Source organism: Melozone crissalis, unplaced genomic scaffold, assembly GCF_028551555.1.
Source record: "Melozone crissalis strain CALT ecotype California unplaced genomic scaffold, PUWL_Pcris_2 ptg000018l_1, whole genome shotgun sequence".
Classification (NCBI taxonomy): Eukaryota; Metazoa; Chordata; class Aves; order Passeriformes; family Passerellidae; genus Melozone; species Melozone crissalis.
In genome coordinates, this window is record NW_026535796.1 from 17025096 (window position 1) to 17039746 (window position 14651).

At 47.2% G+C, this 14651-nt stretch overlaps 2 protein-coding genes across 7 annotated transcripts in view; one reads left to right on the plus strand and one right to left on the minus strand.

Moving 5' to 3' along the window:
• The window catches only part of PRDM11 (PR/SET domain 11), a 44918-nt gene extending 34902 nt beyond the window's left edge, over positions 1 to 10016 (plus strand). For 3 of the 5 annotated variants that reach the window (XM_054276207.1, XM_054276209.1, XM_054276208.1), the window contains 2 exons: positions 2889 to 3539; positions 4373 to 10016. In XM_054276207.1, coding sequence (XP_054132182.1) covers positions 2889 to 3539; positions 4373 to 6537 — 2816 coding nt within the window. In that variant the 3' untranslated portion in view covers positions 6538 to 10016. Of the gene's footprint in view, positions 1 to 354; positions 2125 to 2888; positions 3540 to 4372 lie in introns of those variants that run through there. The other 2 variants (XM_054276211.1, XM_054276210.1) reach the window with 2 other exon arrangements.
• SYT13 (synaptotagmin 13) overlaps positions 1 to 14651 on the minus strand; it is a 176017-nt gene that overhangs the window by 137803 nt on the left and 23563 nt on the right. The gene's annotated exons all lie outside the window — the stretch shown is intronic.

The following is a 14651-nucleotide window of genomic DNA, read 5'->3' on the forward strand; positions in this document are numbered from 1 at the left end:
GGAGATCATGAAAGAAAGATTTGTGCTGTGATGTGTCATGTCATGTGTTGTGTTGTGCCATGCTGTGTGTGTGTGTGCTGGAAGGGCCTGATGCAATGCCCAGGGATCACAGAGTACCCCTGTCACAAGACTTTTTGGCCCGAAGATTGCCAAGCTGATGATCCTACAAGACAGAGTTAGGTTTTTCCTCTGAACATGCTGCTCTCTCTGGCTCCTGTGAGCAGCCTGTTTGAGGGAGCTGTGGTTGGTTTTCTGTCCATATGAATGAGATTTCCTTGGTGTGTTTGTATGTCCATTTTCCTCGTTTAATTTATCTCCTCTTTCTTCAGAAAGATAATTTGGGATCAGCGCGACATCAGCTCCTTAGTCTCACAACCTTAGAATGTGTGTACAACGTACAGGAGGCTTTGTACTTGTCAGACTGATTCTTCCTTGGATAAAAATTGTTATCTTGTCTAAAAAGTAGCAATGTTGAATCAAACCCAGCAGTCCTTTGGGCCCACGTATTGTCAGCAATACAGGAAGCTTTAGAGGAAAGCAAAAATTCTTAATACATCTGTTCATCTGTACAGTGCTGATACCTGAAGTTAAATAGGAGCATTTCTTTCCAGGCTAGATGCAGAATGGCAGGGCCTCAGAGGGGCAGCCACACTAAATATAATTTGTAATTATCATTCCTGAGTATATTATTACACAGCTGCTGTTGCTGCCTTGACTTGGTAAAAGGTGTCTCCTCTTCAGTCATGGGGTGGACAAGTTGTCCTGAAAAAGCTGGCTATCTCTATCACCTTAGGGTTGTTATGCACTTGCAGTGTTACATCGTGGTGGCTGTACTTGGGTAATTCCCACTTCTGAATCAACATTGGTATGAATTTGCTTTTTTATGTTAATGAACACCAGTGAGTGATTAGGTACAGGCTGCAGTGATTTTGCTGCTGTAACATGCACACATTAGTCATCCAGATGGCCTAGTGCTTTCTGAAAGTACAGCAAGAGACAGTCTGCCCTTGAAGCAGCTGCTCTACAGAGGCACCAAGGCTACGAGCTATTGCCCTGTCATGCAGACATGCCTTTAGTCCTGGATTGTCACGGTGTCATGGTTTGTGGGAGCTGAAACGGTAACTCACAGCCTGCTCTGTGCTACAAGTGTGGTGAAGATCTGCCTCAGGACTCTCCAGAACCTGCCACAGCCTAATGCACCTTCAGGTAGAGACTCATGTGGCTACAGAGACCATTCCAGAAGCCCCCTGACATCTTGGTGAGCTCATCCTGCTGCAAGCTGGGCTCAGCCTGCATTCACAGAAGGGGCACAGAGATGTTAAAATGGAGCATCACCTGGGCCATTGCTAGACTTGCAAGAGACATCAAAGCCTCCACTGGGAGGGCACTGGGAAGTGGTCAGAAAGCAGCACAAAAATCTGCTGAGTCACTTTCTATTTAAAAGATTTCAAATCCCTGCAGATGAGTCTGTCAAAGGAAGTGGCACACTTTACGAACTCACAGAAAAATAATATGGTTCCTGGGTTGTGCTTCTGCTGATTGTTTCTGAGCCGCCTCATCATTGGAGTTGAGACCAGTAATATGAGGGATCATCTTGTGATTTCTAGCTTTTCAATAGGGCTGGAGCACTCGCCTGGCTGGGGGACAAAATCACCAGGAAAGAAGAACCGGTTCTCTAAATCACTACCTCTCACAATAGTTGCTGTGGTCCATAACAGGGGAAATACTAAGAGAGAGAGTAAAAGCTTTGTCCATAGAAATTCTCATCAATGTGTTGAAAATGAGATCTGTTGTTATGGATTCCCTAAAGAAGTGTCTGGGTTTCCCAGCCAGCATCCAAACCCAGTGCAAAATCCCATCCATTCAGGCCAGCCCTTTTTACAGTGCCTTACTCTGTTTCGAGTCTTGCATCTTTTCTGCATTCTTAGCATTGCTCTCCTTAGAGAGGGAATGGTAGCCTTTGCTCCATAACTCTTATGAAAGCATGAATACACTTTAAGCAAACAAAATCAAAAATCAGCATAAAGCAGCGTCTTGTTTGGGAAGCCATCAATGCTTGAAGTTATTTACAAGATAGAAGAGTGATGGAAATTGAGCCAAACGTATCGTCTTTTGAATTTCCAGGTAAGGAAATCTGGCTATTCCCTTTATTATAAGCAATTAATAATTTATATGAGGTTACTTTTGATATTTTTTTTTCAATTACTGAGTGGTCATGCTCTCAGACTCCACCAGGACAAGCTAGATGTCCCATCCTTGGAGGGCATTCACCTGTTGTAGCTCAGTTGGCAATGTGTACCTTAGGTTTTAAGTGTGCAAGTTGTTTTTACTCCTTTACCTTACCATTTCTGGAGCAGCCTCCAAACTGAACAAGAGTAAAGGGGCTTGCAAACTTTGTGCCATGGCGTGCACAGACACTGAGGTTGTCATGAAATGGTGTAAATCTCTCACTGCACTGCTGTACGCTTGATACCTTTTACCAAGTCAAAACAGGCACAGGACTTCCAGCCAGCCAAAATAGCACTTAGGCTCTGGGTATAGTTTCCACCATGATCAGTCATTCACCTCATAGTCCTCTTCCAACGCAGATTGGTTATACCTTTAGGTTAAACAAGCTGCCTGTAGTTTCTCTTCTCTGAAGTGTGTGGGTTCTACTCTGCTGTGGTTATCCAGGACTGTCTCTGTTTTTGCAGACATGCCCATTAGTGGGGCTTCTCCTCTTGCAAGCCTCAATTTCCACTGAGTTGTGTCAGTTCCCTGGCTTGTAACATAATATGCAGACCTGCAGGGATTCAGTCTGCCTTTTTGTTCTTTTTTGTTTGAGTTTTAGATTGAGGGATGTTGCTCCGTTCCCAGTGATAATCCCCACCCCTCATTTTCCATTCTAGGAGACAAAATGTTACAGAATGAAAACTCAGAAAAGAATGTAGAAAACCAAGAGGATGCAAGAGGAGCACTCCAGTTCACTACCTTAAAGCAGGGGAAGAGCCCCTACAAGCGCAGCTGTGACGAAGGGGAATCCCACCCCCAAACAAAGAAAAAGAAAATTGACCTCATCTTCAAAGATGTCTTGGAGGCTTCTTTGGAGTCTGCCAAGTTTGAAGACAACCAGTTAACAACAAGTACACCACTTCCCCTCAGAAGAGCATCTAAATACCAGGCTGAAGACATCTTTGAGCAGTGTGGCAGCGCCATGCAGCACGGCTCCCTGAGCCTCAGCAGAAACCAGAGGGAGAGTGAATGGAGGGTCCCTCACAGTTCCTCTTTTATCTCAGCCAAGGAGATGAGCATCCTTGAAGACGAGGAAGAAGAGCCCCTGTCACTTAAAGCAGACAGCCCCACTGAGCTGTCACTGGCCTCTGCACAAGGCAATTCCCATGAAATCCCCACCACGTCCTTCTGCCCCAACTGCATCCGGCTGAAGAAGAAAATCCGGGAGCTGCAGGCTGAGTTAGACATGCTGAGATCTGGGAAGTTACCCGAGGCACCCGTGTTACCGCCCCAGGTACCCGAGCTCCAAGAGTTCTCAGACCCCACAGGTAAGCCTTGCCGAGTTAGAGCATTCTCCAAACCCTGCCTAAGGAGAGTAGTGAGATGCCTGTGTGCTGTGTACCCATCTAAAGCATTTTGCTCTGAGTATTCAGGTGAACCTGTGGTTCCATGGAAGGTTCTTTGTCAGGTTTTGTGACTGGGTGAGTCAGGAGCTGATGCTGTGGGTACAGTGGAAAACCGTTTGGGAAAGACTCTGTATGACATTTTGCTCTATTTGTTGCTATTGTAATTGATAATGCACTGCCAATAAAAAAGACATTCCATTGCAGACAGTTTGTTTGCTGTATTTTTGATGCATTCTCTTTCAGTGGAAGACCTTCCACAATGCCTCATATGCTACCAAGAAAGTATGAATGACTCTGTTGTATTGCTGAAATGTGCTCTCTTTGTGTATGAAATTATGTCCTGCTGTGTCCCTTGTTGGAAATCACTCTTTGTTTCCTACACTGCCTTAACACAACCACGTGTGCCTTTTTGAAGATACATTTAATTTCCTCCAGGAACATGCTGTCAAGCAGCCAGGAGCCTTCAATAAAAGGAATATTTGGGCCACACAGTGTATTGCTCAAGTGGCCAGGATCTAGTGTCCTTTTTTGCTGTTCATTGTGGCATGTTGGAGACAAAGTTCTTATGCAGATATTGATTTCTTTTCCTTTCGAAGTCATTATTAAAATTCTATCTATAATGTATTGTGGGAAGGAGAAGAGACGTTGTGGCCAGCTCTTTGGGCAGTGCTCTTACTGTCACCAATAGGATGCTTCTCTAGCTCAGCAACTTTGTAAATACCATATTTTTTCCTTTTTTTCCTTTTTTGTTACAGCTTCAGAAAGTATCATCTCAGTTCCCACTATCATGGAGGATGATGACCAAGAGGTGGATTCTGCTGATGAATCAGTTTCCAATGATATGATTGCTGCTACAGATGAGCCTTCTAAGATGTCTTCTGCAACAGGACGGAGGATACGGCGGTTCAAGCAAGAGTGGCTTAAAAAGTTTTGGTTTCTGCGGTACTCCCCGACTCTGAATGAGATGTGGTGCCATGTCTGTAGGCAGTACACAGTGCAATCTTCTCGGACTTCAGCCTTCATCATTGGCTCTAAGCAGTTCAAGATACACACGATAAAGCTTCACAGCCAGAGCAACCTCCACAAGAAGTGCCTGCAGCTTTACAAGCTCAGGATGCACCCAGAGAAGACAGAAGAGATGTGCCGAAATATGACCCTGCTCTTCAACACAGCCTACCACCTGGCCCTGGAGGGCAGGCCCTACTACGACTTTCGGCCTCTGGCAGAACTACTGAGAAAGTGTGAACTCAAGGTGGTGGATCAGTACATGAATGAGGGAGACTGCCAGATCTTAATTCACCATATCGCCCGTGCTCTCCGAGAGGACCTGGTTGAGCGCATCCGGCAGTCTCCCTTCCTCAGCATCATTCTGGATGGGCAGAGCGACGACTTGCTTGCAGATACAGTTGCAGTCTATGTGCAGTACACCAGCAGCGATGGGCCTCCAGCAACTGAATTCCTGTCTCTTCAGGAGCTCGGCTTTTCTACAACAGACAGTTACCTTCAAGCATTAGATCGGGCTTTTTCCAGCCTGGGAATACGATTGCAGGATGAGAAGCCAACTATCGGCTTGGGAGTTGATGGTGCTAACATTACCGCCAGCCTGAGAGCCAACTTGTTCATGACAATCAGAAAGACCTTGCCCTGGCTTCTCTGTCTTCCCTTTATGGTGCATAGGCCCCACTTGGAAATTTTGGATGCCATTAGTGGGAAGGAACTACCATGTCTGGAGGAGCTAGAAAACAATTTGAAGCAACTGCTCAGTTTCTATCGTTATTCTCCCCGACTCATGTGCGAGTTAAGGGTCACTGCTGCCACTCTGTGTGAGGAGACCGAGTTCCTGGGGGACATTCGAGCAGTGAAGTGGATCATTGGGGAGCAGAACGTGCTCAACGCTCTCATCAAGGATTACCTTGAGGTTGTGGCCCATCTCAAAGATGTCAGTGGCCAAACCCAAAGGGCAGATGCTTCTGCCATTGCCTTGGCCCTCCTGCAGTTCCTGATGGACTACCAGTCGATTAAACTCATCTACTTCCTGCTGGATGTGATCGCTGTGCTTTCACGCCTTGCCTACGTCTTCCAAGGGGAGTACCTTCTTGTGTCACAGGTGGATGATAAAATAGAGGAGGCCATCCAGGAGATCAGCCGGCTAGCAGACTCCCCTGGGGAGTACTTGCAGGAGTTTGAGGAAAACTTTCGTGAAAGCTTTAATGGCATTGCTGTGAAAAATCTACGGGTGGCTGAAGCCAAATTCCAGTCGATCAGAGAAAAGATCTGCCAGAAGACCCAGGTGATCCTAGCCCAAAGGTTTGATTCCCGCAGCCGGACATTTGTGAAGGCCTGTCAGGTATTTGACCTTGCAGCTTGGCCCAGAAGCACTGATGAGCTCATGAGCTATGGGAAGGAAGATATGGTACAAATATTTGAACACCTGGAGACAGTCCCATCATTTTCCAGAGAAGTTTGCCGAGAAGGGATGGACACTCGAGGGAGTCTGCTGATGGAGTGGCGGGAACTCAAGGTGGATTATTATACCAAAAATGGTTTTAAAGATTTGCTCAGTCACATTTGTAAATACAAACAGAGATTTCCCCTCCTAAATAAAATAGTTCAGATCCTCAAAGTCCTTCCCACCTCTTCGGCCTGCTGTGAGAAGGGGCGCACCGCCCTGCAGAGAGTGCGCAAGAATAACCGCTCCCGGCTGACGCTGGAGCAGCTCAGTGACCTGTTGACGATTGCTGTTAACGGGCCGCCCATTGCCAACTTCGATTGCAAAAGGGCTCTCGATAGCTGGTTCGAGGAGAAGTCAGGCAACAGTTACGCGCTCTCGGCCGAAATGCTGAGCAGGATGTCATCTCTTGACCAGAAGCCGATGTTGCAGAGCATGGACCACGGCTCTGAGTTTTACCCTGATATTTAGGAAGGAATGCCTCAGATCAGATAATTTTTTTAATCTATACTCTAAACTTTGATATATTATATAAAATATATATATTATCTATATTAAGGAAAAACCCACACTGAAAATTTAAGACGATGTGCGTCTGATAGAAGCTAAGCAGAATTTTAAAGATTGAGACAATGTTTAGACATTTACTGGTGTCTCCAACCATGGCAGCTGCAATGTAGGTGGCAACATTTCATTCTTTAGAAGCATGTGCTGGGGCCATACTCTACATGTTCAAACCTAACAACCTATAAGCTAGACAACGGGTCTTTGTCAGCCTCATCCTCCCAGCAGTTTCCTTTGTATGTGTGTTGCCAGTTTGCTGGGTTGTTTTTTGTTTTGTTTTGTTTCATTTTGGGGTTGTTTGTTTGTTTGTTTGTTTGTTTGTTTTCCCCTCAGTTTCAATCTCTGCCTCTCTTTCCATTGTTCAGCCCAGTTATTGAGCCATTTGAGCCTTTTGTTGGCAACCATCAGATTCCTAATTTCTGACAGAGCAACCCGTGTGTTTTGTTGCCCCCAGTTCTCTTCAGCTGAGTGGAAGCTTTTTTCACTCAAAAAATTACCGACAGGAGAGGAGGGCTGGGGGCATTATTTTGGGTTTTTATTCTGATTTAGAAACAAATGCCTCCACTAAACTGTGATGCCCCTTTCTCAGTTCTCCCTACCTTTGGGCTGTAGAGTAATACTTGGCTTTCAGCTCCTTTTATGATAACCGTAGTACCAGTCTATCATACATATGTTATAACATAATGTCATGTGCAGACTATAAAATAGCAAAATAGAGAAGGCAGGGGGAAATTTTTGCATTTATATTTTTATATTGTATGAGATAAATATATATATATATATACAACTATTCATTCAAAACCAGGGCTGCTGTGGAAGCTAGACAGCCAATGAATCGAGAGCCATCTCTGGGCGGAGATTCAAAGGCTGAAAAATTATATTCTAATTTACATTATTTATACCATGTCTTTATAATCCTAGATTGTTGTGGGGTTTTTGTTTTGTTTTGTTTTGTTTTGTTTGGAATGACTGAAAGAAAAACCTGCTGCAGTTTGGTGGCAGGAGCTATCAATGCAAGATTATCTTGGATTATAATCATGTGTGATGTCCTACAAAGGTTCACTTACTCTCTTGTGACCAAGGTAACATGTTCCACAGCACAGCAGACTGATGACAGCAGGAGGAAGGAATACTCTGCTTCTTCCTGCAAAATATTTCTTCCTTTTTTGAAGGAATACAGAGTCCAGCTGAAATGTGAATTGGGGGACTTGCACCTTCCATCACAAAGAGATTGTTCTGTGGGCTTGGGGCTCTTCTTTGTTTTATTTTTTTGAAGTAAACAAGCTCCATCCACACAATATCACTTCAGGTTAGAAAAGAGAAAAAAAACCACAAAAAACACAAAAAAACCCAACCTACCAAAAAAAACCCACACAAACAAAAAAGGTGCAAAAACTCCACAGATGCTAGTGCCTTGCCCTGCTGATGTGGCATGGACAGCACCAACCTGACCAGACCATTGTGGGAGTGAGACGTGTTGTCCAAAAGGTGTCCAAGCCAACATGTTCTCACTTCCCAGAGGGATGAGCTTTGTGCCAAGCTGTGTTGTTTGGAAACATGATGGTGGTATCAGCAACACTGAACCTTTCCTTTCTCCTATTACCCCCCTGCCCTTGGTCTTGGTGCTAAGATATCTCTAGAACCGTTGCTGCTAGTTAATAGCTTTTCATTTATATAAATATATATATATATATATATATATAATATTATTTTATTTTTTAAACTTTTTTGTTTGTTTTCAATGGAGATGTAGCATGTTTGGAACTGATCTCTCTCTGAGTCACTTTCACTGCCAGGGTTCACGCACTGTCTTCCCCAGGAAAACACACACTTCTACCTAGGTCTCACTCACCTCCTGCTAACCCCTTTGCCTTCAGCAGAACTTCACAGCCAGCACTGGCAGAGGTGTGCAGCCAAGCCACTATGGACTAGTTCAACTTTCAGACCACACAGGAACAGCCAGGCTGGTGTTGGTCAGGGTTTTGGAAGTGTTTGCCTCTGTCCCTGTCGGACTGAGGAGGGACTGAGCCCACCCAAAACATGAGTGGTGGCCTGTCCTTGTGTCCTGACACCGCCCCTTCGCTGTAAAACAGGGCATTCCAGTCAGATGGTCTGAGTGGAGCAGAGTGGACCCTGTGAATGTAGCAGTGAGGGCTGATCAGCACCCTCTGTAGCACTTACCCCTTGCCTTACCTCTGACAGCACATGCAGCCTGAGGCTGGCTCGGGCAGGAGAGGGCAGCTGCCCCAGGGCCACCCAGCTGCTGCCAAACTGCCGCCAGGGGTGCAGGCGCTGGGTGCTCTTCCTTGTGGTCCTCATGGAAATGGCACAAGCTAGGTCAGGGCATCCCACAGTTGCAACACAGGGGCATTGATATGACACACCTAGGAAGCATGAAAAATGGCTTTGTTTTCATGTTTTCCTGTATTTTCTTACAAATTTTATGATCAAATTGATCCATTCATCCAGAGCAGTGAAAATTAAACTGGAAACCCCCTGCTAGCTGTACAGCCTTGGGTGGTTGTTTGCCTGACCATGAAGTAGGGATCTCTCCACACAAGGGGCTCGTAGCTCTCCAGGCATGGTTTGAATTGGCTCTGCTCAGGGTGCTGCCACAATGCTCTGGAGCTGCTACCTACTAGGGAGGTGGCAGGCTCCCTTCCTTTTTAAACTTGAGCAGATGTAAAAAGATAGAAAAACTGCTGCTCCTTTAGTTTCTGACTGGAGATGGGCAAGGTGAGCATAGGTCACAGAATCCATAGAACTCCATAGCTCTTCGTGGGTAGAGAGGAAAAATCACCTGCCTTTCTGTTTGCAGCAGCAAAAGCTCCTTGGCATAGAGGCCCATCAAAGTGCCTGGCCCACATGGAGGGAAGGAACATTTGGGGACAGTCTCCAGTCTCCAGACACCTTTGGAGAGAGGAATGCTCCCCCAGAGCTTGTTTTGAGCAGCCCAAGAGGCCTGTTTACAACTCTCGATCCAAGCCTCCTAACTTTTGCTACTGGGGAGGAAATGGCAAGGTGAAAGTTGCCAGTGGCCTGTTCAGAAATTATGCTTCCAATTTGTCACTCCTTCCCTTTGGTTCACTTGCAAATCCTGCTTTCATCAGTGACACCTTTCACTGGCAGCTTTTATTTCTAATGGTGCAGTGAAATGTGCAGCATGTGGTGATATTCTCTGGCATCCAGCTGACACAGGCAGAGCACTTGTTCCTTTAGCAAATAACTGCTTGCAAACAGTGGTTTCCTGCCACTGGATGTTGTGGTTACCCGTGATAGGAAAGGTCAGAGACCCTTTACCTTGGTAATGAGGATAGACAAGAGCTTGGTAGAGCAGCTGGCCCAACTCAGCCCAGCCAGGCCAGGCCAGGCCAGCCCAGCCCAGCCCTTCCCAGCTCCTCCAACACAATTCCCTGTTTCCCACACATCAGAAAATAAACCTGGCCTTTGTCCTAGGGTAATGCAGGTGCTTTGCAAGCTTTTTCTCCAGGTTAACCTGCCTATCTCAGATCTGTAGCTCTTACTTTCATGGATAGTCTGTGGATGGAAACATGACTACCAGCATAGACAAGATAGGGAGGAGGGGGGAATATCAATGCAGAGCACCCCTGGCTTCCTAGGGCTCCCAAGCCTTTCCCAGGTGCAACTCTGTGCCTGTATTTCTGGGCCCAGCCTGGTGGCAGTGAGGCCAGGAGGCAGCAGCAGGCATGGGGAGGGCTTACCAGGGTGCTGAGGGAGGCCTCTGTGGCTCCAAGTTTGCCATGCCTCGAGTTTAATCAATGCCTTTCCTGCTGCGCTGAGAGAGCGAGAGGAGCTGTTTTGAATGTGTTGCTCACAGTGTCTTGAACTGGTTAGGCTACAAAGACAGAGGATTCAGTTTTTTCTGGAATGAGCTCTTTTTTGTCTCCTTTCCCTGCATCTTAGCTATGGCATCTGACTGTGAATAATGCACACTTCTCCAGACCCTCGGGTTTGTATTTCTAGCCCGTGGGATTTTTGGTTGCCAATTTCCCTTCCCCACTTTTTGCTCAGGCTCCTTGCCTCTTTTACCCTGCTGTGAAGCAGAAATCTGTGAAGCACATTTAGACGTGTCCTTCTGCAGGGCTCACCTTGTGTCCACAGGGATCCAGGCCCTCCAGCCACGAGACCGACCTCAGCAGGGATAATCCTCACAGGAAACCAAAGCTCTTCCCATGCCAGCAAAAGCACACGGAAGTTACAGGGGCTGTGAGGGGACACAGTGGGCAGGGTCCTCATGTGGTGTTTGCCTTGGGTCTTGAGCCAACTGCACCCATGTCCCCTGTACTGGTGATGCTCTTGCTGGTATGATTGTTCAGACATGATTCAGGCTCAGTCCATCTCTTACTCACAGCACAAACTCAACCAGATGGCCCGCAGGGTCTTTGGAGTTCCCCTCCTTTCTTGTGTCATGAGGATTGCTGTTTGTTTGACCAGTGCCTAGACAGCTGGCTTGCAAATAAGCAGCAACAGCCTCTGCTTTTGCAGATTCCACTTTCACCCCTGTTAAAAGAGGTCTTAAAAGCAGAGAAATGGTACGTTAATCCCCCAGCCATTGTATCCAATGCAGTAATGCCTATGCAATTCCTGTCTCCCTTGGAGACACGTATAATGTGTGTGCATGTAAGCTAGTGTATGTATACAGTACATATGCATATGGTCTATATATTGTATATACGCACATCCCAGTACATATACACACAGTACAAAAGATTAAAATCACATGCTTATATATCTATAAATGAAATCCTATATATTTATATATTTCTATGTTTTCAATAGATATAAAAATATAATATAGAGATAGACTCAACCACCCTTGTGTAAGGCTGGCCCTGTGTTCTAGCACAAGGCACGTAACACTGAAGACTTTGGACTATGGGATGGTTTTAGCCATACACTGAGGCCTACATTTACATGTATAGCACTCTATGGAGAGGGGCTTGGCTGTGTTTAGGCCAAGGGGTTTCCTTGCTGGCATGTTAACCAAGTGATAAATAAGGTTTGTTTAATAGTGGAATGTCTTGGCAGGGGAAAATGCTTGAGTGTTCTCCCAAGAAAGCCTCTTGCTGGGAGCCTGTGTGTTCACACTTAGACACATATCCACCCTCACATGCACTTTTGTCTCTCTGCATGGACACGGTTGGCAACTGCGGGCACTGGTGCTGAGGAAACGTGGCTTTTTGCAGTTCCTCCTGGCATTCTTCAGCAGTTGCCAGCACTCTGCCAGGGAGACCCTGCGCTGGCCAGCACTCATGCAGCCCCAGTGAGAGTGTGGGTGCACTTGCAGGCGACGGTCAGCGACACAGCCGTGGCGCTGGGATAAAGGCAGCAGGAGAGCCAAGGCGGTTTTGAGCAGAGGAAAGGTTACGGCCACACAGGTGGTGCTGGCAGGGATAGTGTATGGAGCTGGAACAGTGCAAACGAGAAGGAATCGTGAAGTCGGAGCAATAGGGATAAGAGTGTCCAACTGGGAAGGCACACCCAGCTCTGTTGGGTCAGGCTGGCTGCTGTTCTGCTGCTGGAGCCACTCTGCTCCCTCAGGTCTCACAGCCGCTCCTCAGCCTGTGAGCAGCCTGCCTGGCCAGGGGCCCAGGGAGGCTTTCTGGAGGAAGGGGAATGATGTGATTGTATGGAAGACATAGTCAGTGTCACACGTGTGCCTTTGGGCCCCAGGACACAGCGTTCGGACCTTGCCAGGCTGAAGCACCAAAGGGTGCAGCCCTCTTACTCTGCCCCTGCAAAGAGACACCTGCTTTCCCATGACCAGCATTTCTGTGCTGGGGTGGGGGTGGATCAGCCCTCCCTGAGTATCTGCTGATGCCTGTGAGATGGGCAGCTCTCTCATCCCTCCATCCCTCCCTTCACTCAGCCACACGTAGGACTCTGGCCCTGCTGCATCCTGAAGCCTTTGGCTGACACCTGAGAGGATCTGAGAGGTGCCTCTGGCCGGTCCAACAGCAGGTGGTCAGTCAGCGAGCTGCTTCCCCACAAGGGTTGGAGGGAAAGCATGGAGGTTTGCCTTTGCAGCTCCACACCAGGCGTGGCAACCACTGCACTCCTTGCCGTTTGTTTTATTTGTTGACTTTGGTTGGGAGGAGGGTGAGTTGTAATTCCGACATCCGAATGGATCATTACACTGGTTTTGCATGAGCAGATGCTGTGCAAGCTGTCCCCAGGCCCTGTCACACACCTCAGTGTCCTCTCCCAGGCCTCTCTCCTCCACACAACTGGTAATCCACCTCAGCCGCCCCTGCCGGGCGGCGGCTCCCTGCTCTGCCGCAGCCCCTCAGCGGCGGGGAGCTCTCAGCACCTGTTCCTCACAAACCTCAGAGACAGTTTTCTCGCTCCAGCCCCCTCCTTCCGAAGCCACTGACACCCGCACCAGCCCAGCCCGCGGCCTCGCCTCCCAGCCACCCTGCTGGTGGTGCTGCCGCCCGGCGAGGGGCTCCCATGCACTGCACCTCATGTCGAATAAGCTCGCTGGGCTACGCGGGGAACCACGTCTCATATGCTGTAATGTCCCAAATGCTACGGGAGGGGTACGGAGTTTTCTGCCAGTCATGGCATCCTCATAGACTCACCCGACAGTTAGCAAAAATGCATTTCTACTTCCAGAAAATGAGGTTTTGTCTCAAACCTCTCTGTATCCACATCCAAGCACAGCCCTGCTGAACTGTTTCAAGCGATCTCTCACCCACACACTCACCCACCACACACACATATGAAATGAGAGAAAAATATCTAGACGTCTATTACTATATATGTATTAATATGTTAATATCACTCTTTTGGAGATATTAAAATGTTATTACTTTACAGACTATGCTTTATAGTACCTGTGTGAAAGGACCTAGGACACTGGATACGAATAGAGCTATGTTGATATATCATGGTATGTACACAAGAACTTTCCTTTTGTCATATTATCCTTGTAATGTAAAATGATTGTTAATAAAAAAAAAAACAGCATTTAAATTTATCAAGTTGGGTTGCCAGTTCTTTGAATTGTTCTTGGAGGTTAATGTCATTTTGACAGATGACAGATGAAGGGCTTCTAAGCTGATGCACTCCCGTTTCCCTCAGCCCAGGGCTATAAAGAGCAGATCCAGTGCTGATTAATCCAGAAGGGTCAGTTGCAGCCCCCTGAGGTGCTGCTGGTAGTTCTCCCTCCTGAGTGACTGGCTCCTGACATGCTGAGTGCCACTGCGGCCCTTTGAAGTCCTCACTTTGGTGAGCAGGTCCAGCATGTCCTGTGATGGAGCTGCCTTGTTTCCCCATGGGCTGGGTTATCCCAGTGCTGTGCCAGGGCTGCAGCAGGCAGACCGGGGGCTGGCACCTTCCAGCAGCTCAGGGCTGCTCTGGGTCAGCACTGGCAGCTACATCAGCACATGCTCTTTTTGCGTAGGGATGCAGAGTGGGTGCCCTTGAAGTTTCTCACACCCTTTCTAGTCAGGTACAGTGGTATTACCTTTAGCTTTGCTGTGGTGGGCTGGGCTTGTCAAGTGGATTGACAAAGCTGTATGTATGTATGTGCCTGGTTTGGATTGAAGGATGGGGAGACTTTTCTTGAGCTCTAAATGCTCTAAATCCAGGGGAAACTAGGCTTTTTCTATCCTTAAAAGAGAGGGCTGACTTTGAATTTTTTTGACACCGGGCTTTTAAAAGTGCAACTTTTAAAACAGTTCAATGTGTTAAGAGTATTTTTGTACATGGAAGATCTTATATCTGCTAAACCATTGTGGGCAAGAGAGCCAATATCTGAAATGAGTACATGGGTCCATGGGTTAGTCCTGGGCTGTGGATTGTGTTTGCTGTCCAAACAGCTGAAAACATTGCCTCCATGGGCTGAGTCTGGCTGCTGCTGTGGATACACCTCACAGCAAAGGATATACCTTGCAGCAAAGGCACCACAGGGACTATGGTTCAGATTTGCATGGCAGTACAAGCAGGGACAACCTTGCAAAGGTTTAGTCCATCCCTGGGTGACAGGTATAGCTAGA